Raw genomic sequence first — 26,008 nt, 5'->3', positions numbered from 1 at the left:
TATTTAGTAAATGTTGCTGGCTGGCTCATACAAACCAGTAAATGCAATCTGAAGGTACTGTAGATAACATCGTTACCCGTTGTTTTTTTTTCTACGGAACTATTTTGCTCTGACTGTACCCCATTTATAAAATTACATTTTGCTTTTACAGTCCTTGAAGCGATGCCCAAAAAAAAAAAAGCAAATACAAATATTCTAATATTTCTTTTTATTTTTCTTTAGATAGCTGTGGATAGTACAAATAGTGTTTATACTTTTTCTGGTGAATGTGTGTCTCCTGATGACTATTTGAAATAATAATTAAGAAAAAAAAACACCTTGCTCTTTCATACATTTACTTAATGTGGGTAGAGGAAGGAGCTAGACATTTTCCACACACAGCTACCAGTTTCCTTATCAGTTTCCATTGCTAATAATTTCATATAACAGAATAAATTCTGGATTCCGATAATCAGAGTATCACTTTCTACTTCCTGCTAGATCTGACACGACAAACATCAAAGCTCCGCGTCTTCAGCTTTGCGTTCTATAATTACCATCACCGGTAAACAAATTTCTCTATAATCATATATCCGTATGTATATATTATCTGTAATAAATGTTTTTCTTTTTTAAATTTTTACAGAAACAAAATTCATTGCTCTTAATAAATCTGAACTACTTCAAACTGAACAACATTCATCGCGTGAACAGACAAATACAGTTGAATACTTCAGATTACAACAGACATTATACATGATCATTTCTGATACATAAGTTTAAACAATATGGACAAACTACCATTATAGCCAGAATACAGACTTCATCGTGATTAGGAGAGAGAGCTTCTGTACTAACAATACTTTAGAGTCTCTGACCTGTATTCATATATTTATTTATTTTTAAATCTAGAAAAAAAGAAACAGTAACTCGTCTTCCTTTAAAATACCAAACGGCATTAGGTTTCCAGAGAATACTCTGCTCTGGAATCGGCTAATATGATCCTGGTCTTTCTGGAATTATAACGTAGTCTTTCTCCTTGTCCTTATAGTAACAGCATCCCGTCTATTAAAACCATACAGTTTTAATGTCGGGTATTGTCCGTTTTAACAAACAGTCATTGCCTCGTACATAATGTTTTTCTTTGTTTGAAAAGATAGGAGTATTTTGTTTCTTGGATCTTAAGTGCAGCAGATTATTTGACTAATTGTTTTGATTAAGGTTTATTAAATGTAAAGTTCTCTAAGATCCGTGGGTCATCCCATTCCGAGAGGAGACGGGAATCGATTTCATTCAGTCCGGTCAGACCTTTGAGAAGGACGGTTAGGTTTTGGCAGCCATATTGTTCTACTTCTTGAGTTACTTTCACCCTACCGTTCTGGTCAGTTTGTAGGTGACAGGTCTAGCTACAACTCGTCGGACCTGATGACATGGAACAGGGTGACGTTGTAGAGGACCTGGTGTCCGTTGTTCCAAGCATATAGGGCCCGGTCCTTGGGGTTGTAGTCCAACATTGAAATGTGTGAATACCTGTTTTGGAAAGGGATGTCAATGTACTCATAGTTGGAAGTGTTTGTCTGGTAAGCATAGTGCACTTTGGTTCCACCAGAGTAACCATTCGTGACATAGAGGGTTCCACAGATCATGAAGGCTTCTCCAGCGCTTCTCTTAGGATAACCTGTATTCCAGGTCTTCAGTATTTGTAGAGTGTTGGGATCTAGTTTGCTGATTACTATGTTACCAGCATTTTGGTTGGTGGCATAAACCACCCACAATCCATTTTCATCTACCATAATGTCTATGTCCGACTGGCCCCCCCAAGCATAGTGATAGACGTTGGTATAGCCGGCTGAGTCCAAGCTGCGGGTTTTCAGAATTGTCTCTGACTTCAAGTCAAATCTGATGATGATGTGGCTTTGGAATTTGTTGAAGTATATAGATCCGTTATATACAACCTGGCCAGTCCCAGACCAAGGATGAGGGAGGCGGTGAGAGGTAAAGTTGTCGCTGTTCATAAAGTCATCCATAGATTTGTACTCCCGGACAAAGCGGTTATTATGATAGCCATCCATGTACCATACCTGCGGAACAAATCAGCAAAATGAGTTTCTCGTTCAATTAAAAGCTTCTGCTTGCTAAAATCCTTATCTGCAAAGCAAAGGTTTATTGATTTAAGAAAGCGCTATAGCTTAAAAAACCTAATTTGGTATTTTAGATAAGTTGGCATTTATAGTCTTATGTCAAATGTCGTTCATTCATGACAGAATACTAACTTCAAGTGTAAATTCACATGTAATAGTCTGGGGTCTGAGCACATTGACATGATGTTAGGAGGGGATTGGAGGCAGCAGGAATCCACAGACTGAGATTTATATAGTGGAAGGAGCAGGGTCTCCCAGCAGCACAGAGTATATCAGGAGATGAGTGATGTGTTAGTGAGGACAGGGCTGCATGTGATAGGGGCAGTGACATAATGTGAAGAGGGGAATGGAGGCAGCAGGAAGCCACAGACTGAGATTTATATAGTGGAAGGAGCAGGGTCTCCCAGCAGTACAGAGTATATCAGGAGATGAGTGATGTGTTAGTGAGGCAGGGTTGCATGTGACAGGGGCAGTGACATGATGTTAGGAGGGGAATGGAGGCAGCAGGAAGCCACAGACTGAGATTTATATAGTGGAAGGAGCAGGGTCCCCCCAGCAGCACAGAGTATATCAGGAGATGAGTGATGTGTTAATGAGGACAGGGCTGCATGTGATAGGGGCAGTGACATAATGTGAAGAGGGGAATGGAGGCAGCAGGAAGCCACAGAATGAGAGTTATATAGTGGAAGGAGCAAGGTCCCCAGCAGCACAGAGTAGTAATGTGATGCTTCTCTCACACTGATGCAGGAAGATGGTGTGGTCAACTGCGCCTCTATATAAAACAATAGGCTATAAATTCAAATTGTTTAAACCTTATTTTCCTTCAGCAGTTTAGCAAAATGATGTGACTCCCAGAATTGGGAGCACTGAAGTTCCAAGTATTGCTATTACATCACAGCACTCAGAAATATTATAGCCGGGTGCTACTGAGAAGGATTATTCAGCTAGAATAAAATAGACATGAATATGTTAGGTACAGGGATAGGGTGTATAGTGTTACTTGTCACCATCAAAGTTCCAGATAAAAATGATGACATGTGACAACCAAGCAGCAACATGACTTAACATTATTGAAGAGTTTCCGGCATTATTGAGGGTCTTTATGATAATTCATATTCCTGTTTTGTGCAGATTCCTGTAATCTGATCGCCATACGAATAACAGAACAGTACGGTAGGTAGAAAAAAAATAGATTATGACATTTGACAATGAACTTAAAAAATGAAAGTCCTTGTGTTCTTTTCAAATACATCCGCTTGGAGATGCAGCCATTCCCTGCCGCGATGGCCTGGGAGGATAAAACACCCACCCTTCTAAAATATTAACATATGACATTTAAAATTGAAATGTCAAGAAAGGATTTCCCCACAGTACCTTTATCACAAGCTTTGGAAACGTAATATATGAACAGAGACTGATCCAATGCTGCCTAATTAACACTGCTGAAGCTCTGACTGGGGGGAGGACAGCATACAACCTCTATCTGAAAGGGTTACATCTCGGGGCAAGCTTTGTAAAAGTTTTGTGACATGAATTAAGGTTATCCAATCACATCATACTACCTATATATCATGTTATGATGTGCTTAGGGCTGAATAAATTAAGGGGCGGTTTGATGAGACCGCCCGTTTTCGGCCGTTTTAAAACCACTGGATTTACTAAAGGCCAAACCGCCATTAAAATAGCCAGAATTAAATTAAAAAAAAAAACCACCGCTTTATAGATCACATCTCGATTTTAACAATGATGAACATACAAACAGCCGGATTTACTAAGCTGAGGTTTACAAAACTGCCATCCAAACGCCCAAAACAAAACAGGTGGTTGTGAGAGGTGAGATTGCTCAAACTGCACGCTGCCTTTCAGAACATAAGAGGAGCCACCATTGCCATAGAAATTATGGGGGCAATCATTATTTATTGATTAAGGGGCACAATTAATTTATAATTAACTTATGGGGGTAAATGTTATTTTCCATTATATTATGGGGATAATATTATTGTATTATATTATGAGAAAATATGAATATATAATTATATTAAGTGGGCAATACTACTTGATTGCTAGAGGGGGCAATAATTATTTATGGTGCACACATGTGTCACTACATAGTGCCCCCATGATATAGTGTACAATAATATTGCCACCTTTATATAATGAAAAATGTAATTTGTCCCATAACTTAATTATAAGTTAATTTTGCCCCTTAATCAATAATGATTGCCCCAATCAGTATTGCCTCTGATACCCTGCTGATGCAGAGCCTCACTCAGCTATCACTCAGACTGTCGGTTCCTTGATGGAGCTGATGGTGGCCATCTTTTAGTAGCCCATATGTAGAACTGGTGGCCATTTTGGGTGAGTCTTTATAGGAACAAGAGTCCCCAGAATGCACAAGATTCCCCAGATTGGAGGAAAAAAACGGTTGGAGAAGAGAGAAAAGACATTGTTGGCATGTTAAATGTTTATGATTGCATATTAAGGCTGACCGAATGTTACCCTCCTGGTTACAGCTATGAACAGAGTTAATAAAACCAGAAATGATTCAGCCTCTAATCTTTGTATAACTTATCTATTATAATCTCTATCTCGGGGGTAAACCCTTGCCTCTCTGACGTAGCGTAACTGAAGGGAAGAAGAAAACGGGGCTGCAGCATGAGCCTGTCCCACAAGGAACCATCTGACCTGTGCTATCCATTATACACCGAACACCTAATATACATCGGGGTACCACACCTACTCCTATGTTATGAATGTCAGGATACCTCAAACAGCATGATGTGTTCACTAAAGCCACATGGTTTTATGTGGGGTTGCTACTTACTCTGTTATCTCCTTCTGGGGCCTGTGGGTCGGTCATCCAGGAACCAAACCTAGACCCAGATGCCTTGATAGTGACCGGGTCACTGATACCAGTTAGCTTGCCGCAGGCTGCAAAACAAGGTGGATACAAGTGAGCAATGTCCTTATATAATACACCACATTTCATATCAAGCATGACACATATACTGGGCAGCTTTATTTTTACACTGCAGTTTAGAGGTGAGCTAGAACAAGCCCAAAATCCCCCCCCCCCACCACTATAGTCTGTTCACACATTTAAAATCCCCCCTCCCCCAACAGTGCAACATAGTTTTGCCAAGGTGCAAATTTTCTCCTTTATTTTGCTTTGCTCTTAACGCTAAAAGAGGCTCAACAATGTGTAAGCAAAATATAACTGAGATTTTATTACGGTCTTCAAGCATCATTATTGATTTAAGGTCAATGGGGTCAATAAGGGGGAGGAATATTCTTATTGATTTCTCAGTGGGGGTTTGAACACCAGCTGGGAATTCAAAATGCAAATCTTTGTCAGTGTCAGAAACTGAAAAACAAAATGCTGAGGAGTGACCAGCGCACGGCGTGACAGCTGTGTCCGCAGTATTGGCTTTCCGCTGACCTGTCGCTGCTTTTTCTAAGGTTTAATTTGGTTTGTTTCATGTAAAGCAATTGTACGCATCAGCAGAGTGTTCCATCACCCTGCTCCCACCTCTAATATTAGATTAAGAATGTACCAGTGATTAATGGGGAAAGACAGGACAATGAAGGCAAGTACAGGCGCCAGAAGTTTATTGACCAGAGGGAATATGTGGAATGGTTATCGGTAACCTGTTTACCCTTACAGGCTTTCTGTAGAACATATATATTAAAGTGGACCTGCTAATACGCACAATGGAGACAGACATTTTGTGGGTGGAGCAATATTCAACCTATTAAATCCAGAGGAACCAGTGACATCACTGAGCCAGGAATCACTTGCTCATACCTCCCAAACGTCCTGATTCAGGCAGGACAGTCCCGATTTGAGGGATCTGACCCGCCATCCTAATCGGGACAGCTTTGTCCTGTGGTTGGGAGAGTTGGGAGGTATTATCTGTTCACTGCTGCTCTGCAAGGCAGTGCGTGTGGTAACTGAGGTGTTTGGAGGGGAGGGATGAAGAGTATGGGCAGCCCAGCACTTAGAAAGTGCTAGACACACCCCCTTGGGTGTGACCACACCCCATGTGATGTGGCCTTGTCCCATTGCACGATATCCAATTGTTGGGAGGTATGCTTGCCGTCAGTGATTATCCCAGATGTTAATGAACTGTTAGGCTATATATTGTCAACTTTATTTTCTTCTCCGTGAAGTGAATGTTCGGAGGGGGGTGGGGAGTCACGAATTGCATAATTTTTGCCCCGTCCCTGCACCACAATTTCACCGCTGTAGGCAGAGCCAAAGTGACTCAAATTTGCAGCGATTTGCGTCATAGAGGCCCCCATCCCACCCCCTTCAATGGGAAGTTGCACAATGTGGGAGAGTGGTCTTCTCTCCCGGGAGTCCGGGAGACCTACCCAGAATACTGGAGTCTCCCGGATATTCCAGGAGAGTGGGCTAGTCTGTACAAAACAAAAACAAAATGTATTAAAGATGTATCTATCAAAAGGTAAGAAAGTTTGGGAAATATCTCATGGGATCCTGTGTATAGGGCTGAGATTCCATAACCTTGCTTCAGTTCTTTATTTTTTTCCAGCATACAAGTGAGGTCAGACAAATAATATTAATGTGATTATCACGCTGGTTATTGGACCCTGAGCAGGAAGCATCACACTTGTATTGAGAACAATACTGTGGCATAATGCGCTGGAACTCCTGCATTGTTTTGCCGGTAATTTGCTTTGAATGCTCTGCGTCTCATCTGTCGCCGTGCTGCTTTCAGGCTGATTGAAATGTCATCATAGATATTTAATTAATAGCTGACTGTGCGCCCGGCAGCCTGGGGGCATCTAATCTCTGCTAGTCAGGGCACAGTGTCGGGTTCCTTATACCTACTGCTCAGCACAGACGTAGGATTATATCCCCTATACCCCCCTCCTTCTTATCTGTGACCTGTAACTGTAAGTAAGAGACAGGAAGGGTGACAGCTAATGATTAATAAGGACGAGGGTTTTATGCTTCATTTAACAGATTCACAAAATCTATTTCTCAACCATTAAACTGATTCTTTAAAGTGGACATTTTGCTGCTAAATCAATTTTGTCTGGGAAGGTTATAGTGAGCTTCTTTGCCAGGTCATTCCACCAATACCCTCAGCATGGTGACTTACATAAGGATGATCCCAGCTGGCGCCCAGGGCTTGCTATACCCCCAGTGTTGTTCTGCAAAAGACTTTTCCTTAAATTGCAATACCTGCACTAGCCTGTAATGGTGCTGTACATGATTACTGCCTATAAGGAGTTTTTCTGCCATCTAAGAGACCACTAGGTGCTGCAGCCCATGAATGGCAACATTTTTCACCAACTGAATTTGAGTTGCACCCTTCCCAGAAGTGTAAACATGAAGAATTCATATTTCTGTGTTATACACAATGTATACGGTGATGGCGGAGTACAGAAATATGCATTAGCATGTATGGTCTAGGTAAGCCTCAGGGCCGTCTTTCCCATTAGGCACAATGGGCAGGTGCCCGGGGGCCCTGCAGCCCAGGGGGGCCCGTCGGAGGCAGCAAAAAAAAACCTTAAAAAAAAAGACAATACTTACCTTGCTGTCAGCTGGCGATCCGGCTCCCTCCATGGTCTCCTCCTCCGTGCGGCGCTGGCAGTGCATGTCGGGCGTGAGGTTATCACGCGCGCCCGACATCCATTGCGGAGAGCAGCACGGAGGAGGAGACCATGGAGGGAGCCGGATCGCCAGCTGACAGCAAGGTAAGTATTTTCTTCTTTTTTTTCAGGTTTTTTTTTTGTGCTGCCTCCGACGGGCCCCCCTGGGCTGCAGGGTCCATATATATATATATATATATATATATATATATATATATATATATATATATATATATATATATATATATATATATATATATATATATATATATATAGCCACTTTTTTTTTTTTTTTTATGTATATATAGGGGCCCCAGTGCAATGCTTTGCTCGTGGGCCCAAAAGGTTGTTAAGAGGGCCCTGGTAAGCCTGCCCCTGTGAATCATCTGCTGGAAGGTATTGCTAGATTCTACTTCTATACTACATATCTTTTCTGCTACATAGATCGCTTCTGTGGTAAATATCACTTCTGTGACATACATTGCTTCTGTCCCAAAGATAATCATTTCTACATAGATCACTTCTGTCCAATAGATCACTTCTGCTTCTGTGACGTATAACACCTCTGTGGCATATATCACTTCTATAGCATATAGCGCTTCTGTGACATAGACCACTTCTGTGGCATGTAGCGCTTCTGTGGAATATATCACATCCGTGACATAGATCACTTATGTAACATATATCACTTCTGTGTCATATATCACTCTATAATATACATCGCTTCTGTGACATATATAATTTCTATAACAGCGCTTCTGTGACATAGATCACTTCTGTGACGTATTTCACTTCTGAGACATAGATCACTTATGTAACATATATCCCATCTGTAACTTAGATAATTTCTGCTTTATTGTAGATGCTTCATTTAAGAGCGCACAAAGGTGGCATTACAGCAATAGTGGAGTAATAAATTGGGTAGTATAAAGAGGTCAGCCAATCACCTGACACATACAGTTCAAGGTCACCTAAGGACTAAGGGGTATATTTACTAAACTGCTGGTTTGAAAAATTGATAATGTTGCCTATAGCAACCAATCAGATTCTAGGGCCTGATTCATTAAGGATCTTAAATGAAGAGGATCCTTATTTCAGTCTCCTGGACAAAACCATGTTACAATGCAAGGGGTACAAATGAGTGTTCTGTTTTGCACATAAGTTAAATACTGACTGTTTTTGTCATGTAACACACAAATACTTGATAACTTATTTGTACACTGAAATTTAAAGTTGATATGTGTGTGTTACATGAAAAAAACAGTCAGTATTTAACTTATGTGCAAAACAGAACACTCATTTGCACCCCTTGCATTGTAACATAGTTTTGTCCAGGAGACTGAAATAAGGATTCTCTTCATTTAAGATCCTTAATGAATCAGGCCCCTAGTTATCACTTATTTAGTACATTCTACAAAATGACAGCTAGAATCTGATTGGTTGCTATAGGCAACATCTCCACTTTTTCAAACCTGCTTTTTTAGTAAATATACCACAATTGTTTTATCCAACCAAATCTAGTCATCCTCTTTCAGATATTGGTTGGAATTACGGAACATTTTGAGCCCATTCACAGATTGATGTCTGTGCAGCTTCATTAGAAAAGGTCAAATCTCCTAATGGCTCATTTACAAAGAACAACACATACATTGCCTACTGCTTCCTAATTTACACAAGTGCGCCAAATTCTCTGCCAACCGCATTCCAAGCGGCACGTCCACTTCCGGTCTTGGAATAAAATATCCTGGTAAAAGGTGAATTGAGGGGACATTTAATATACATGTCTCAGGAACGTCCACCGAAGTGTAACTGGAAGGTGCCAAATGCATTCTGGACCTTCTTTATACCCCCTCTGAGCAGGTAGGAAAAGCTGGTCCCAGTGCTGGGGGAAACTTGCTGAGTTATAACACAAAAAATAAAACTTCAGATGAATTATATAATCCCATCTCACAAACGAAATCTCTATTGTCTATTTAAGTGCAAAATGAAATGCACTTGTACACCTAATCTACACTTGGCAGCAAGGGCTGGGGGGCAACTGCCCCCCGGGCCGATCCCATAGTGGGTTACCTTGGGCTGAATCACTGGGCTACCGGCATTTTTTTTCCTTTTAAAATGTTCCTAATAGGAAGCTGGGCTGAGTCTGAGAAATTTGCCAGCCAGCCCCTGCTTGGTATCGCAGCCAACCCCTCTCGTGGGCAAGTTAAACTTTTCACTATCATGAATCGGCTGTCACGTGAGAAGGTACCAAATACATCCCACTAAAAGCATAGGATGAGAATTGCGTAAATGGAGGCGCAGAATGGGCGCAAAGAGGATTTCACACTCTGCCTCGGCTATTTTGCCTTTGGTAAATGAGGCACAGTGATTAAAAAATTAGGCTGCAATTTTATGTGCTTTTTGGGAGGTCATAGGTCACCTAGGCTTCACTTATGCTGGAAGTGTGCAGCAAACTGCAAAGCTTCTATAATCCTGCTGAATGCATAAGATTGCGAGTAGGTTTGGGGTCATAGAAAACAATGGTTCCATCTTCTGTCCCAGTTACACATGTCTTGTGCCGGGCTGTGATGATAAAAATTCTCCCGGAGGGTATGTTATAGGGAAGGTATTAGAAAATACACCCCTTCCTTCCGCTTGTCCCTGTATATAATGTGTATATAGGTCTTTGGATAGACAGAAACTGTATTGTATTAAAGTTATCTAGATATAATTGGAATAATTATCAATATTTAAAGCTTCTAAGGAGCATTTTCATGATACATTGCAGGTTTGACGGTGCTATAAGCAAAGTAAACCCCAGAGGAAGCAGGGTAACAGCAAGGGGGAGAATCTGGGGCTCTGTCCTACACATTGTTAGAAGTTGGCACAGCGCTGTACAGCCAGGAGCAGCAGCCAGACCCGATCGATCATTCACCGTTTTATTACACAGCACTGTCATTGACTGATCTGGTCTGCCTATTGACCCCGGCTGCGCACTGGGGATAAATGCAATTGGCCAGCTCCTCCATGTAAATGTTTTCTGCATTGCTTCCATGCTGCCCCCACAGGAGGGAACTTAGCCAGGATCCCTACCCAGAGCCACCATAAAAGTGGGTGCTAAACTTTTGTAACTAATGCTAATAATTATGTGGCTGGAGCGGAGTTGGTTGCAAAATGGGCATAAAATACTTTTGAAAAATGTATGCAAAACTAGCGTCTTCCTGCTCATATGCAGAAACATACACAGCCCCAGATACATCTGGCTCCGCACAGGCAGCATAGGCGTCTAGTTTATGCCATGTCATCATCCTCAGTATGCATAAAAGATATGTCTCCTAACAGGTGTATATGTGTGTTTTTGCAGGTCTGAATGAGCCACATGTGCACGGACACGTCTATACTGTACTCGCCCAGCGATTACACGCCACTTCCCTCCCCTGTTCTACCTCTCCAATCATAGGTGGCACAAGTGCCAGATACAAGCAGGTCTGCGCTCTCACATATGCGTCCATTCTCTTTGTGGGCATACGCAGTGCAATTTTGCCCCATTTACACCACACATGTACAGGTGCATACTTATTATAAGATTTTATAGAATAGTTATAAACCAATGTAACAATGGGCTAAACAGACTTCTATACATTGGTCAAGCAGAAGGTTCAGGTATAATGTAAGTTGCGCTGCACTGATCAATAATTCAGAAATACCCAGAAACTAGCAAGAACTTGTATCAATTATGAGGATTTGTGTTACTGAAATTAAATTAGATTTTGCAGCAGGTGACAGAGGGCGACTCAGGTCAAGAGACCCTCGGAGCTCAAAATGTAAATTTGGGGTTGAGGCTAAGTGGGCTGCTCTATTAATTTTCCTTACTGACTGATAAGGGAACATGTCAAGACTGAGGGGTATATTTACTGAGCTGCATGTGTTGCCTATAGCAACCAATCAGATTCTAGCTGTCATTTTGTAGAATAAATGAAGATCATTTACTAAATAAATGACAGCTAGAATCTGATTGGTTGCTATAGGCAACATCTCCACTTTTTCAAACCTGCAGTTTAGTAAATATACCCCTTAAAGTTTAAATGTTTTTGTGGCGCAATTTGCGTCCCTTCCCTTTTCTTCAAATATCTCCCAACTGAAGCTCTCTCTGGTCTGCCCAAGACCTGCACCTCTCATCCACACTCATTACCTGCTCATGTATCCAACTCATATTTTCCTATTCAGTTGATTGTAAGCCTGCGGGCAGCGCCTTCTTACCGCTTTGTCTGTCTGTTAATAACCAGCCAGTTGTTTCTGTTCCCAACTGAGTATCCTGCCGCTATATAAATAAATGGTAATAATACCATGATCACATTTCCTGTGTCTGCAATAACACATCTAGCCGCCTCTGCTAATTTGCTTTCTGTAACAAGCTGCACCATGAAATACCTTATCTCTGGTAATTCATCATCACAGAACAAGATGTTTTATGTAGTACAGAATGAGAATTAATTTTTCTCTTTCTCGGAGAGCTGGGATAGGATTGAACCTTCTCATTTGCTGATGCACCCTAATACAAATCCGATAATGTGCACTGGAATTGATTAAATCTTTCAGCGCCTGCATGGAATGTAAATGAAGACAACAAAAGATGAGACATTTTCCAGCAGCGAGAGAAGAGGGGCGGATGTCTGGTTTGCTCACCAGGAGATGGCTTAATAAGAGTGCGGAGCCTTAGATATGGGCTATCTAATCTAGAGCACTTGTTCAATCCGTCTCACATATGGTAACTCTGCTCGCTCCACATAACACTTCTGTATAACAGATTGTGTGTGTGCTTTTCTCCTCATTCAAAGTGGCCGAATCAGTAGAGACCCACACACAGGGAAGACCGGTAATCGGATCAGGATCTGTGTGATGGCAAAGTAGGGATGAAGCAGTTTAGGTATTTACATGATTAAAGGGCATCAGTTACCTTCACAAAACAGAGGCAGCTATTGTGGTGGCTAAACTAGTAAGTAGCCTATCAGTTTCCTAGGAACCAGTGACATCACTGCGGGATTGGCTGAGGCTACAGGTGTTCCTCCCCCGCGGTGCATTGATGCGTCAATATTATGTCATTACACAGTGAGGGAGGCGGAGGTACAAGAAGAAGAGACAGGATCTCAGAGGTTGGCCTCCTCTCTCGGGAGTCCGGGAAAACTACCCAAAATATATATAGAGAGATGCACTGAATATAGTCTTTAGTTTCAGATTTATGCAACATGTTTTGCATGAGATGATAGTATAGAGACAGCCACTGACAGCCCTGGCTCTAACTCCCACTTTATGCTAATCTGGATAGTGCTCCCCTCACGTTAATTCTTCTTCTGCTACTTAGGCTGATTTAACCTCCATTGTTTTTTTTTTTTATATATATACAAACTTGGACTTGGCCATTTTTTTGTAGCCAATCACTGACATCCCCATGTTATACACAGGCGGATAAGGGGACTGGCTGCATATTTACTGCTGGAAACTGTTTTCCAATCTACAGGAGTCAGCTTGCAAAACAATGACTGACAGCTGTGCTTTGCAAAAATATTCAACTCCTCAGTGGCTGGCACTGTCCTGTAATACTGCAACTACCGAGACAAATCCATAGCAACACTATCAGTCTTATATATACGGTCATCTCTTGTAATCAGTGTACTGGTGGTGATATCATAGGGTATACGCGTTGTGTTTCCACTGGAGTCTTGCGCATCAGTGGGGTCTCAGCTGGTGAAACACTCTGCGAGCAACAGATCAGACTTGCAGCTATTTAATGCATATTTTCCGGCTCTCTAGGAATCTTCAGAAGACCCCTGAATCTCGGAGCTCCCGCATCATGCCTACTTCCCTGGTGAAATGGGTGGGGGCATGGCTTAATGTAGTGATTCACAAAAAATTAGGCCATCCTGGCCTTTCAATGGGGGCGGAGCTTAATGGTATAATTGCCGTTGCCACACCCCCACAATCGGGCCTACAATGTCTTCCCCTAGGAGAAGGAAAATGTTGGCAAGTATGATTGAGTGGAAATAAAGCTATTTATCATTTTGCAGCATATAAACAACTAATCTTGTTGATTAAACATGAATATAAATTAAAATGACTGTTTCAAGCTAGGACCTTATGGAAAAACATTTGTAACAGGCTGTCGCTTCATACCATATCTCTAGTGTACATTGTCATCCAATACTAATCTAATAATGCACCCAGGCTGAATGCTTTAGTCTGCAAATATTAGATGTGAAAATACTCTACCATCTCTGTACAGGGAAATCTATGCCATTAAGAGAACGTCTTTCGATGTTTCTATATTTACTTAGTAAATCCCCCAAAAATCTAATACACAGATCTGCAGACATTGCACTTGTAAAGGTTTTATATCTGCTGACTGGCTGTTTGTACAGATTTTTGGCAAACACAATGGTTTTCAATAGAGGTGACCTGTGTAACTGGTCACAAGCAGTTGTCAGCAAGAACTACCATTTAATCATCTTTAAATGTTGCTCCTTGGAAAACCACAAGACCTTTAATAAAGGTCGACACTTTTAAAATGGGCAACGTGCTGGTGGTTTAACATGACCCCGTCACTTGCCTACAATGGAGACGGTCAATTTGTGGACTGCACCAATATGCATGAGAACACAGTTTAGGCACTCTTTAGGAATCAGTGACATCGGGGAGACTATTTCATATTAAATATATAGGTGGAATATTGGTTCAGCCCATGCAATGTCTGCCTCCAATGTGGATAGGAAATGGGTATACTACAATGTTTTTCTTGTGTTAGCAAATGTATCAAAACCCAATAATTCTCTAAAATATACTTAGCATTACCATTCAATTAAATAACACAATAGCATATCATTAACTTAGCATTACACTAGATGTGTTTGACCCATATTCCTTTGAGTTTGGCTAACTAATCTTCACATGTTTGATTGCATATTCTGAATCATTGCAAGAGTCAACAGAAAGCAAATAGCTCCATGCTGTTCTGTGACTGGAGGCTGCTGGGCCTATGGGAGCTGTCCGTTCAGCACCACTGGCTACAGTTATCTGTGTGTGAAAATGGAGGTAGCAGGCTGTTGCCACCAAGACATGTCTGAGCCTACCTAATTTTTGCATGCACGCACGAAGCCTTTCTTCAAGATTTGACACTCTGCTCTGAAGTTCCTCGTAGTCATAGGCGCCAATCTCCTCCTGTAGCTCGTTTAGAACTGACGTCAGATTCTGGACCTCCTCCTTAAACTGCAAAACCAATTTGGCATCGGCTTTGTACTCCTCCAACACTGGTATCAGAGGCCTAAGTTCCTCCATTTTCGCTTTTATTGCCTGCAAGGTTAAAATAAGCTGGTTCAGTGCTCTGCATGCAAAACTTGGCAATACCCTGTCCTGCCTCACGGCTACCCTACGCCTACCCTTCCCTGCCTTGTGCCTGCCCTGCTCCCTACGTGGGTGTAAATGTGCTAAATCCCTCACAAAAAGGCAGTTACTGTGCAAAGAGAATGTCGTAAAATACCATATTAAAAAATCTTCAATACAACTTCTTTGGGAAAGGCCTTTATTAGTCATTTTTTTTTTCAAATGCAACATCTTATGGTTACATGCTTTGTAAAACACATACACAAAGATTTTTTTTTTCTTTAAAAAAAAAAATAAAAAAAAAAATATATATAATGCATTGACAAAGGGTTAAAAATTCTTCATGAAATGCGGCTACATTCGCATGCAAAGGAAGATTTGAGTTCAACGTGTTCAACGTTCCTTAGTGACATAGCTCTAATTGGGAGGATAAAGAATATAAAAAAAGAAAACGAAAGAAAAAGAGGAAGGGGTCTGATTGGTGCCCAAACTGCTGTGTGTTTCTTTCATGGTAAGATAGGAGTAAACTGTCTCTTCAGTCACTGCAAGTTAAGTTAGCCCTGTAAGCAAGAAAATGAAATACTGTTGAAGAGGTTTGTGCACTAATCTGCTTTAAAACAGATTTGTCATTCACAAACAAATACCCTTCTAGAGGCGGATTCTAACTGAAGTTACTAAACACACAATGCAGATATTTCTCAATTTATTGGGGCACTGGTCACACTTGCAGGCCTATTTAACGCTTATACCCCTTTCCCTACCCCGATCTCTGTATTCCACTTGTTGAAGACAGGGTTTGGATTTATAGAGGAGAAGATTCTAAAGACACCCCACTTTCTCTCTGGTTTAGTTCAATGTCTCCAGTAAGAGGTATACAGATGTAGGAAGAGGGGTTATTTTTACAACAAAAAGCTTTTAACACTTAAACTACAGTTGATATTTTGTGTATTTAACATCTCTTATCACATATTTATGTCTATTTCATGATGGCGTCCTGTAGGAAATGTACACAATCTGGACTGAAACATCTTCTTAATTCTACTCCCTCCTCTAGGGAATCCCCCCCCCCCCTATTGTAAGCGACTAACTAGTACTCCCAACTGTGAGAGTATTGACAGAATACAACTACAGTATCTTACTCTTCGCATTGAAAGACTTTTACCTGCATGTGTTACTTTGTAGCACTGTCTTTATTAGGGGCATGAACAGGACTTGAAACGGTGGTGATACAAAGTATCATAAATGATGAGAGGGATATCGGAATAGTGTGGAGCATGTATAGGGGTATTGATTCATTTATCATCTGCTATAGAAGGGACAAGCTATCCGAAGGCTGTGGGCCTGATGTAGAGTTAAACGTTGCGTTCAATCTGCATCAGGCCCAGTGTGTGCAGAATGCCTCATACCTGACGTGTCTGCATCCACAGAACTGGTTTATTCATTGAGCTTTCCACCTTCATACAACTTTAGTTAATTGGTTTGTACATGACCTCCTGCAACTGTTATTCGATACATTTTATATATAACTTCCTTCCTGACCTATTTATCCTGGTCTTTCTATCATCAGACAATGGCTTATTCTCATACAACACATAGTCACTCTCGGGATACAGTTGTTTTGTATTGCAGCAGAGTTGTGTTGTATCTGTGAGCAATGACAAAAAAACAACAGCTCTACCTGATGATAGAAATACAAAGCTGGAAAGCACAGAATGGGAAAGATAAAGCAACATATTTAGTAAAGATTACCAGAGGACATGTACAAACCAAGGAGGAACATAAAGGTGATACGATGTAACATGCTGCTGTATAAATAAATACGGTTATATGTGTAGTCGTCCCCCCCCCCCCCCCCACAACATGCGTGTCTGAGCTACACATGGAAATGCTTAACGGGAATCTTCTTATATATTTCTATGTTGGAAGGGGCAACATTTTACATGGCAGTGTCATTGATTTTTCTTGTTTATTAGGATTACATTGTGTTGTTCTGCAGATCTCTAGAAATGTCAGTAATGTAATAATCTGCAGAATATATCTCTATGTATCTGTCAGGAGGTAGATGGAACAGAGCGATGTTCTGCAGATCTCTAGAGAGATCAGTAATGTAATAATCTGCAGAATATATCACTATGTATCTGTCAGGGGGTAGATGGAACAGAGCAATGTTCTGCAGATATCTAGAGAGGTCAGTAATGTAATAATCTGCAGAATATATCACTATGTATCTGTCAGGGGGTAGATGGAACAGAGCAATCCTCTGCAGATCACTAGAGAGGTCAGTAATGTAATAATCTGCAGAATATATCACTATGTATCTGTCAGGGGGTAGATGGAACAGAGTAATGTTCTGCAGATCTCTAGAGAGGTCAGTAATGTAATAATCTGCAGAATATATCACTATGTATCTGTCAGGGGTAGATGGAACAGAGCAATGTTCTGCAGATCTCTAGAGAGGTCAGTAATGTAATAATCTGCAGAATATATCACTATGTATCTGTCAGGGGGTATATGGAACAGAGCAATGTTCTGCAGATCTCTAGAGAGATCAGTAATGTAATAATCTGCAGAATATATCACTATGTATCTGTCAGGGGGTAGATGGGACAGAGCAATGTTCTGCAGATCACTAGAGAGGTCAGTAATGTAATAATCTGCAGAATATATTACTATGTATCTGTCAGGGGGTAGATGGAACAGAGCAATGTTCTGCAGATCTCTAGACAGGTCAGTAATGTAATAGTCTGCAGAATATATCACTATATCTGTCGGGGTAGATGGAACAGAGCAATCCTCTGCAGATCACTAGAGAGGTCAGTAATGTAATAATCTGCAGAATATATCACTATGTATCTGTCAGGGGGTAGATGGAACAGAGCAGTGTTCTGCAGATCTCTAGACAGGTCAGTAATGTAATAGTCTGCAGAATATATCACTATATCTGTCGGGGTAGATGGAACAGAGCAATCCTCTGCAGATCACTAGAGAGGTCAGTAATGTAATAATCTGCAGAATATATCACTATGTATCTGTCACTGGGTAGATGGAACAGAGCAATGTTCTGCAGATCTCTAGAGAGGTCAGTAATGTAATAATCTGCAGAATATATCCCTGTATCTGTCAGGGGGTAGATGGAACAGAGTAATGTTCTGCAGATCTCTAGAGAGGTCAGTAATGTAATAGTCTGCAGAATATATCACTATGTATCTGTCAGGAGGTAGATGGAACAGAGCAATGTTCTGCAGATCTCTAGAGAGGTCAGTAATGTAATAATCTGCAGAATGTATCACTATGTATCTGTCAGGGGGTAGATGGAACAGAGCAATGTTCTGCAGATCTATAGAGAGGTCAGTAATGTAATAATCTGCAGAATATATCACTATGTATCTGTCAGGGGGTAGATGGAACAGAGCAATGTTCTGCAGATCACTAGAGAGGTCAGTAATGTAATAATCTGCAGAATATATCACTATGTATCTGTCAGGGGGTAGATGGGACAGAGCAATGTTCTGCAGACCTCTAGAGAGGTCAGTAATGTAATAGTCTGCAGAATATATCACTATGTATCTGTCAGGAGGGAGATGGAACAGAGCAATTTTCTGCAGATCTCTAGAGAGGTCAGTAATGTAATAGTCTGCAGAGCATGTCAGCGACTGTGCACTTTGAATAAGAAGGACTCTAGTAACACGAGACACAGAACACAGAAATCTAAACTGTAATGTATAGAGAGATTTGGTTATGGTGACACAATTCCCACCTTCCAGTATCAGTGTATAGTGGGAGAGATGGGAACGTAAGTACTGCAGAATGTATTAGACCTTTTAACACCTGGAATTTACTCCAGGCTCCTCCTCTTTCCCAGCGAGGCCAATTAAACAGGAACAAGTGACAGCAATAGAGTGTCTATTGTAAAGACATGTAATAACTGCCTGTGTTTCCGTGTATTACAGAAAACGTATGTAAACCCATAGCTGGGCATGAATCCCTAGGCAGCCTGCGGCTCTTCAGCATGCTGGGATTTGTAGTTCTACCAGAGCTGGAGATCCACTAGTTGCTAATGTCTACTGTAAAGTTTGCAACTAAAATCTAATCAGTTGGCCAATAAGGGATATCTATTTCATTCAAATGACGTTTTGCTTTTATGAATGGCTAAAAAACTGTACTGTGATCCGAAAATAAATTTGCAAGATGTTTATTCCTTGCAAACAAAACAAATGCTCCTATTACTATCTTATTATTGTGTGAAACTGAATAATTTAGCCCCAACCCGCCCCCCTCCCCCCAGGGCTTTAACACATAAATCAGGGAAATTAACAATTTGCTTAGAACCTGCCCTGAATTATATATTATATAATAATAATAAAGCAGAGTAAACAATCACTGTTCACCTTGCCCTGACTGCACTTCATATACTGGCACATGGGAGTACTGACATTTCATTATATTTATTGCTATACGGAACTTAATTGCTACAATGCAGCACAGTCTTTAAGGTGCAATTTGAGAGGACTTGTAGTAACGATTTGCAATGATGTTTGTAGGTGAAGGCACCACTATGGGGTCTGTTCACAGGATTAAATGGATTCAGAGACAGGATCTACGTATTTTGTGTGTGTGTGTGTGTAATTATCTTCATAGATACAAGTCCGCCAGCTACAAACTTGTGCATTGCAAATCACATATATAATTATATATCATTTTCAACAGATTATCAAAAATATTATTTAGTATAGGACTAGGGGTCGATTCTGAATATTATATTGAAGAGAATTATTTTTTTTTTATGTGTTAGCACAATTCAACTAATCAGAAGTTTGCTTTTCCTATATGCTAATAAAAGTTAACATGACTGATTGTCATGGGTACAATAATGGGGCCAGGTGCGGGACGTTGTGTTTGAGTCATTTTACTGAGAGAAAACCCCAAGATTTCAGAAGCCCCACAACCTGACTATATAATATAATCATAAATCATAAAATGCCCGTTATAGAGTTATTCCTGGCTTAATCCTCTGGGTAGAGAATGATGGGATAGCAAATAAATGCTGCAAAATAAACCAGGATATATATCAGCGGTGCAGCCGGTTTCCTGTTGGACCTATTAGCGGCACGAGAATTGGTTGTTTATTTACACACGCCAAGAATTCTTACATCAATCCGTCGCTAATTAACAAGCGTCACGCCTCATTTCTGCTGACGAATTGGCCTCTCCGACCTCATTACCGGGCTTGCACTGCCAAGCTGAGCTCTAACTCCCTTTCCTAAATTCTTCATCTTGTGAACGGTGAGGATGCTCATCGGGTCATTACGTAGGCAGTCACTACTGCCTTCTGTACCTGCCCTTCTGCCACCTTTCCCGCTCTGCTTCTCAGCCTTGTCTACATATCATCAGAGCTTTGCATTCTGCATTGGAAAGAGATGTATGCAAAGCTCAGAATGTACCACAGCTCAGGGCAGCCTGATGATATACACTCATGGCTGGAAAACACAGAAGAAAGCTAGAACAGAAGGGAAACTGATGGAGTGAAAGTTGCAGGAGGCCGTGTCCAAACCAATGCATTAAATCATCTGAAGGTGGAAAAACCCTTTATCCCTTGTAGAATAGGTATTAATTTTAATAAGAGATACGTGTGTATGTTTTCTCCAACATGGGGATTATTTTAGCGTGGATTGTGGGAGTAAAGACAGAATATTGTCCTTTGTTGGACATTATTATATATTCTACAGTCACGTGGTCGTTGTGTCCTACACACAGGTGTAAATCCTTCATACTACATCTGATGGGTTCTTTTGTGTTGAAAAATAGCGACAACAGATCACAACGTAGTGTTTAACTGTAACAGAATTTGATTGAAGAAAAGACCCCACAGATTTAACAAGTCTGTCCCTTTTATGTGAGTTTGTTTTTTGTGTTTTGTTTTTTTTATATTTTCTATCACCTTTTCTGTAATATAAGTCGTCCCTCATGTTTCCTTTCAGTCCTCTCTGATCCCTTTGTTCAAAAAAATGTCATTATTTTGAAAAAACACTGACCTATGTTACTTTTTCTCTAGCAAAGCACCCCTCTTCCTTGTATCCTCTAAGCTGGACATGTTCCTTATCTATCCCACATCTCTTATTCTGTCTTTGTTATTAATGTCCTCCAAAACTATACACGGTGACCTATGAAGTGGTGATATAACCTCCCTCTTCCCTCTATAACCTCCCCAGTGCTGACACTGCTCGCTGACCTTCATGTCATCTGATACTAGATCTCCAACATCACCAATCTTTCTGTATTCTGGGAAGATGTAAACTCTGTAAGAGGATAGTTGGATATTGTCTCCTGTATGGGGCTTGGTCATTTAGGGGAAACTCTTAGCTTGGGCCTCTATAGGGTTTGACCAGTAAAAGTTTTGGTTCTCTGTCACATGTTAGGTGGGGGCCTCGGTAGAGTGTTGATCAGTATGGTGGAACCATTTGATTTGGCTTCGGTAGGGTAAAACTCCAAGACAATTCTTAAGGTTATGGGAGGTAGCTCCAGTAAGGATGGGACCAGTTTAACTATAGTTCTACCTAGAAATAGTTCACCCCTTAAGTTATATCAGAGACATGTTTATTTGTATAAAAATAACTAATTGCAATAGCATTCACAAAGCATTCCTGATTGTCAGTGACTTACACATCTTCCTGCTTGGACATAGTAATTGGATGGACTGTTGTCAACTGGTGGACAGAAGAGAGCTAGAAGTTACTACCCCAAGAGATGAAAGTAGGGAGTTCCTTTACTTTGGAACCACATACATGTAAAATCTTAGAAGATGTTCCATTCCGGGGTGGTTTATGTTTATGGTGAAATATTGCAGTTTTCTAGTCTGTAAATGGACTCTAGATGATCTTCATCGGAAACAGTTGAGCACAGTCCACCCAACCAATTAATGTTTTATTAAATAAATGTAAATTATTTTAAGGTGAGTACATATTAGTTGTTTAGTTAATATTTGGGGTGGGTGTGGAAGCTTTAGCCATGCTATACTTATTATACCTGATTTCTGGATGAATCTCATTGACAATTGATACAGTCTAATAATCTGGATCATATCTAGATACATTTTGTATGAGAATAACCCTGTCCAGTGATCATCTACAGTTAAATATCTCTAGTTATCATTTTATGAAAGAAAATCATTGGAAAACAATGGGAACATATTGCGTTATAGCAGAGTTAGACAACCTCTGGTGGTCCAGCTGCTGAGGCACTACAAGTTTCAGCAGCTCTCCTGGATGCATCCATTAACATCAGCCAGAGAGCCATGGAGCATACATTGTAAGGGCTGGCTGAGAGTTGTAGTCCAAAAGCTGGAGTCCCACAGGTGGCCTAAGCTTGCGTTAGAGGAAGGGAACCCACCTTGAACTGTCTTGCCTGGTGCTGTCTGTGAGTCTCTTCCACTTGTTTAAATTTGGATTCCAGACCTTTCATTTGATTTTCCATCCTCTCTACGTATTGAAGGTCCCTCTGAGTCCGTCTGTCCAGTACTTCTATTGACTGGGACATATTTTGCACCTAAAAAGAAAGAACAGATAATTTGACAGGGTGACAATGTTCTCATCTATATCTATTTACGACGGAGAATGAAATAGGTTATACGTTTCCTTCTCTTAATGTATGCACAGCACATCGCTTTCTGCTAGACCTATCTACCCAACTAGCTTTTACCAGTAGAACCTTTAACATGACATTGTATTTCTGTGTTACATTATACCACATATCTATATATTGACGTGAAGGAGAAAGTCTCATTACAGATGGAACACTCCCATCAGCAGACTAACCCAACCAATCACAGGCCCTGAGCATTAACCATTTAAAGCCTTGGCCTTGTACATTAGTTGCTGATGGAGAGCTGATTGGGCCAATGGTCGCTGTAGTATTTTGTACAGCAGGTGTACTTTGCATGGACAGAAGGGGGGGGGGCTACACTCCATCTTATCCTGACATTCAATCTGGGTTCTCAACACAGCAGGTGTTACAGGAGCCGATGAGTGCTAGTCTGCCCGGCGGATGGTGCCGATAATGGTTCCTTGTGACGTCTTCTAGAGAAGAATTGAGCATGTATCAATGACAGGATTCCACAATCTATATTGGCTGTTCCTCTGACCGTTAACCCCTTACTAGATGAAACGACTTTGTACTGGGCCTATTCAGCATTGCAATGACCACTAATGGTTTCATGTTGTCACCCTAAAGACTTCGACTCAAACTGTACATTATTTGTAGCACAATTTACAAGTTTTCCAATCCATCCAGGTGATAAATCCCGGATATCGAGTGTCTTGCTGCTCTGGGACGTCGGACCCCAGCATCTCACCTTTTCTAATAGCTGCCTGAGCTGCTTTGTCCTGGCATCCCGGGAACACATGGTCTGTTGCGGAGCCACCACCGTACATATACATCGTCCCTCGCTGTCCTGAGCGGAACTATACACCTGCCAGCTCTCCTCTGGGTTGGTTGGCAACACCTAGAAATTGGGGAAAGGACAGAAACAGACATGTCAATACAGGGAGTAACCGAGAGTCTAGGGTGTGCTGAGACCCAAGGAATCAAACTGGTCTCTAAACTACGTTTGTTACACGGTTTGTGATGGAACAGTGATGGGGTCTGTGGGTTTAACTCTTAGGGCTAGATTTACTAAGCTGCGGGTTTGAAAAAGTGGGGATGTTGCCTATAGCAGCCAATCAGATTCTAGCTGTCATTTTGTAGAAGGTACTAAATCAATGAAAGCTAGAATCTGATTGGTTGCTATAGGCAATATCCCCACTTTTTCAAACCCGCAGCTTAGTAAATCTAGCCCTTAGACTTCTCTGCAAGGATAAATGCATGGTGCATGTCTTGTTTGGTAACTGTCAGACAGTTTACTGGTAAGAAAGAATTCCGTTTAATACAGCATAACCAATAACAATGCGTTCCATTATTTGGATCCCTCACAATGTAACAAGTCCAATGGTTTAAATGTAGACCAGTTCCAACGCTTCACAAGATATTCTCAGAGAGAAAACAGTTAGGATAGTGAAAGACGCTTTGCTACCCAATCTTACCGGCTCACAGCCAAATTGCCCGTTCTGCTGGCAGGGGCTAAATTGCTAAAAGCATCGGAAATTGAACAGACTCTGAGGCACTTGTAGACTTTCAGGATGATACCGAGTTACAGTGGAGAGATACAGTAATTATTCCCAGGCCTCTATAAAGACACAATTATAATACAGATTCCACCAATTATACATACATTAAATATTCTCTTACTACAGGTACGCTATGGGGTCTATTAACCATAATGCTGAGGCATGGGGTTTTCTGGATAATGTGATTTTCTGTAATTTGGGGCAGCAGATAAGACCATTCATTACATTATACAGTCTTTTTGCACACTGTCCCTGCCACTCTCTTTATATAGCAGCGTTCCTCGCAGTGACTATAGAAAGCAGTAATCATGTCTCTATTTATTTTTGGATAACAGATAATATATATATTGTAAGGCCTGCTGTGGTTTTAGGGTAATGTGTAAAGTAAAATGTATATGGGCTGTATGACATAGTGATTAATGTGACCTGATAGAGACTGCTGGAAAACGTTCATTGTGTGAGAGAGAGGATCCAGATAACTGCAATCTCTCAGCACCGCGCAGAACCCTGCAAATTCCCGGAATCTCCAGAATTCGGAGACTACCAGGTATGTTTATTGCATACAGAGGAGCCTGGATTCTGGGATCTGACTTCCCAGTGCCTTCATTCTACCTAACAAAGATAGGAATGGAAGAATCCATCCAGAGGGTATTAAGGACAAGTGAAGTGACCTCCTGAAAAGCATGGGGCACTGTCTGATATTATGCCTCCATCCCATGTCCTCCTGGGCTGGTAATTGTCTCCCTGCTATGCTAATGAAGATTGTAGCATTCCCCTTAATGCCTCTTTCCCGATAGCCTATATAATGATCGTTCAAACAATGCCCCTGTTCTCCCTCAGCATGTAACCGTGTCCTCAACCGGACAAATAACACCTACACAGGGGCTGGCTGGCAAATTTTTGCCCAGGAGGTGGGGCGAGACTCTGCTCAGCAGCCTATTAGGAATATTTTAAAGGGAAAAAATGCAGGTAGCCCAGTGACCTGGCCAAAGGTAGCCCACTATGGGACTGGCCTGGAGGGCAAATGCCACCTTGCCCCCTCCTCACAAACCACACATCCTCTCATCATAAACCCCTCTACAGAAGCACCCACAGTAACCCCCTTATTCATTTATGGTGTTTAGCCAAACCGTTTAACTCTTGAAGTGCTGGAGGGAACGAGCTCTCAATAAATAAAGGACTCTGTCAGGGTGACCATAAATTCCACCTGCAGCCAAGCGAGGTTTGCAGGTAACTTACTCCCGTGCTTCTGTCCAGAGTACCGACGTTGGCCGCCGTTAACTTGGTGGTGTTTAAACCCACCAGCGAGGGCAGGGTCTGGGACATCCAGTTGGTGATCATGGCCATGGTGCTCAGGACAACCCCAATTTTGAGTAAAGGCACCGACATCTCTGCTTGGATCTCCTCCACCAAAGCTTCATTCTGTACGAGCCGGGCAGGTTGCGTGGGACTGCAGGGAGCTTGCAGGTAACATCTCTGCCTCCCGGGCTGCCAACAAAGCAAAGCGCTTTTTACACATCTTCCTGCGCGGATAAAGATCAGCCCTGGTCCCCGGAGCTCTGGCAGCAGCAAATTCAATTCTTGTAAGGATGCTGCAAATAGCAGCCAGAAATGCAGGAGAGTGGGAGATGCAGAGGGGTCTTCTCTGCTCCTCTTCCGGAAGAGAGAGGTTATTTTAGGAGGTACCCAGTCTCCAGATCCCCACCGAGCTGTACAATTGACGTGCTACTAACTGAGCTGGAGAAGGTTTGGGATGGA

At 41.4% G+C, this 26,008-nt stretch overlaps 1 protein-coding gene across 1 annotated transcript; it reads right to left on the bottom strand.

Annotated features, from left to right (window-relative positions):
• Positions 1–191: 191 nt before the first annotated feature.
• On the bottom strand, positions 192–26,008 carry OLFM1 (olfactomedin 1). The gene is made up of 6 exons (XM_075185736.1): positions 25,490–26,008; positions 23,440–23,589; positions 22,479–22,634; positions 14,843–15,062; positions 4,945–5,051; positions 192–2,060 (listed from the first exon to the last, which is right to left on the bottom strand). The coding sequence occupies exons 1-6, from the start codon at positions 25,637–25,639 to the stop codon at positions 1,386–1,388; spliced, it is 1,458 nt and encodes a 485-aa protein (XP_075041837.1). The 5' UTR covers positions 25,640–26,008; the 3' UTR covers positions 192–1,385.

The sequence above is a fragment of the Mixophyes fleayi genome, chromosome 9 (assembly GCF_038048845.1).
Source record: "Mixophyes fleayi isolate aMixFle1 chromosome 9, aMixFle1.hap1, whole genome shotgun sequence".
Classification (NCBI taxonomy): Eukaryota; Metazoa; Chordata; class Amphibia; order Anura; family Limnodynastidae; genus Mixophyes; species Mixophyes fleayi.
Note: the sequence above shows the minus strand (reverse complement) of the source record. Positions and strands in the feature narration are given on the sequence as shown.

What these genes read in the sequence shown, in the direction of transcription:
- OLFM1 (XM_075185736.1), bottom strand. Translation starts at nt 25,639, where the DNA reads ATGTCGGTGCCTTTACTCAAAATTGGGGTTGTCCTGAGCACCATGGCC. An exon ending in TCAGGCAGCTATTAGAAAAG is followed by an intron (nt 22,635 to 23,439) that starts GTGAGATGCTGG and finishes CTTTCTTTTTAG; the next exon opens with GTGCAAAATATGTCCCAGTC. An exon ending in CCCCAGAAGGAGATAACAGA is followed by an intron (nt 2,061 to 4,944) that starts GTAAGTAGCAAC and finishes TTTGTTCCGCAG; the next exon opens with GTATGGTACATGGATGGCTA.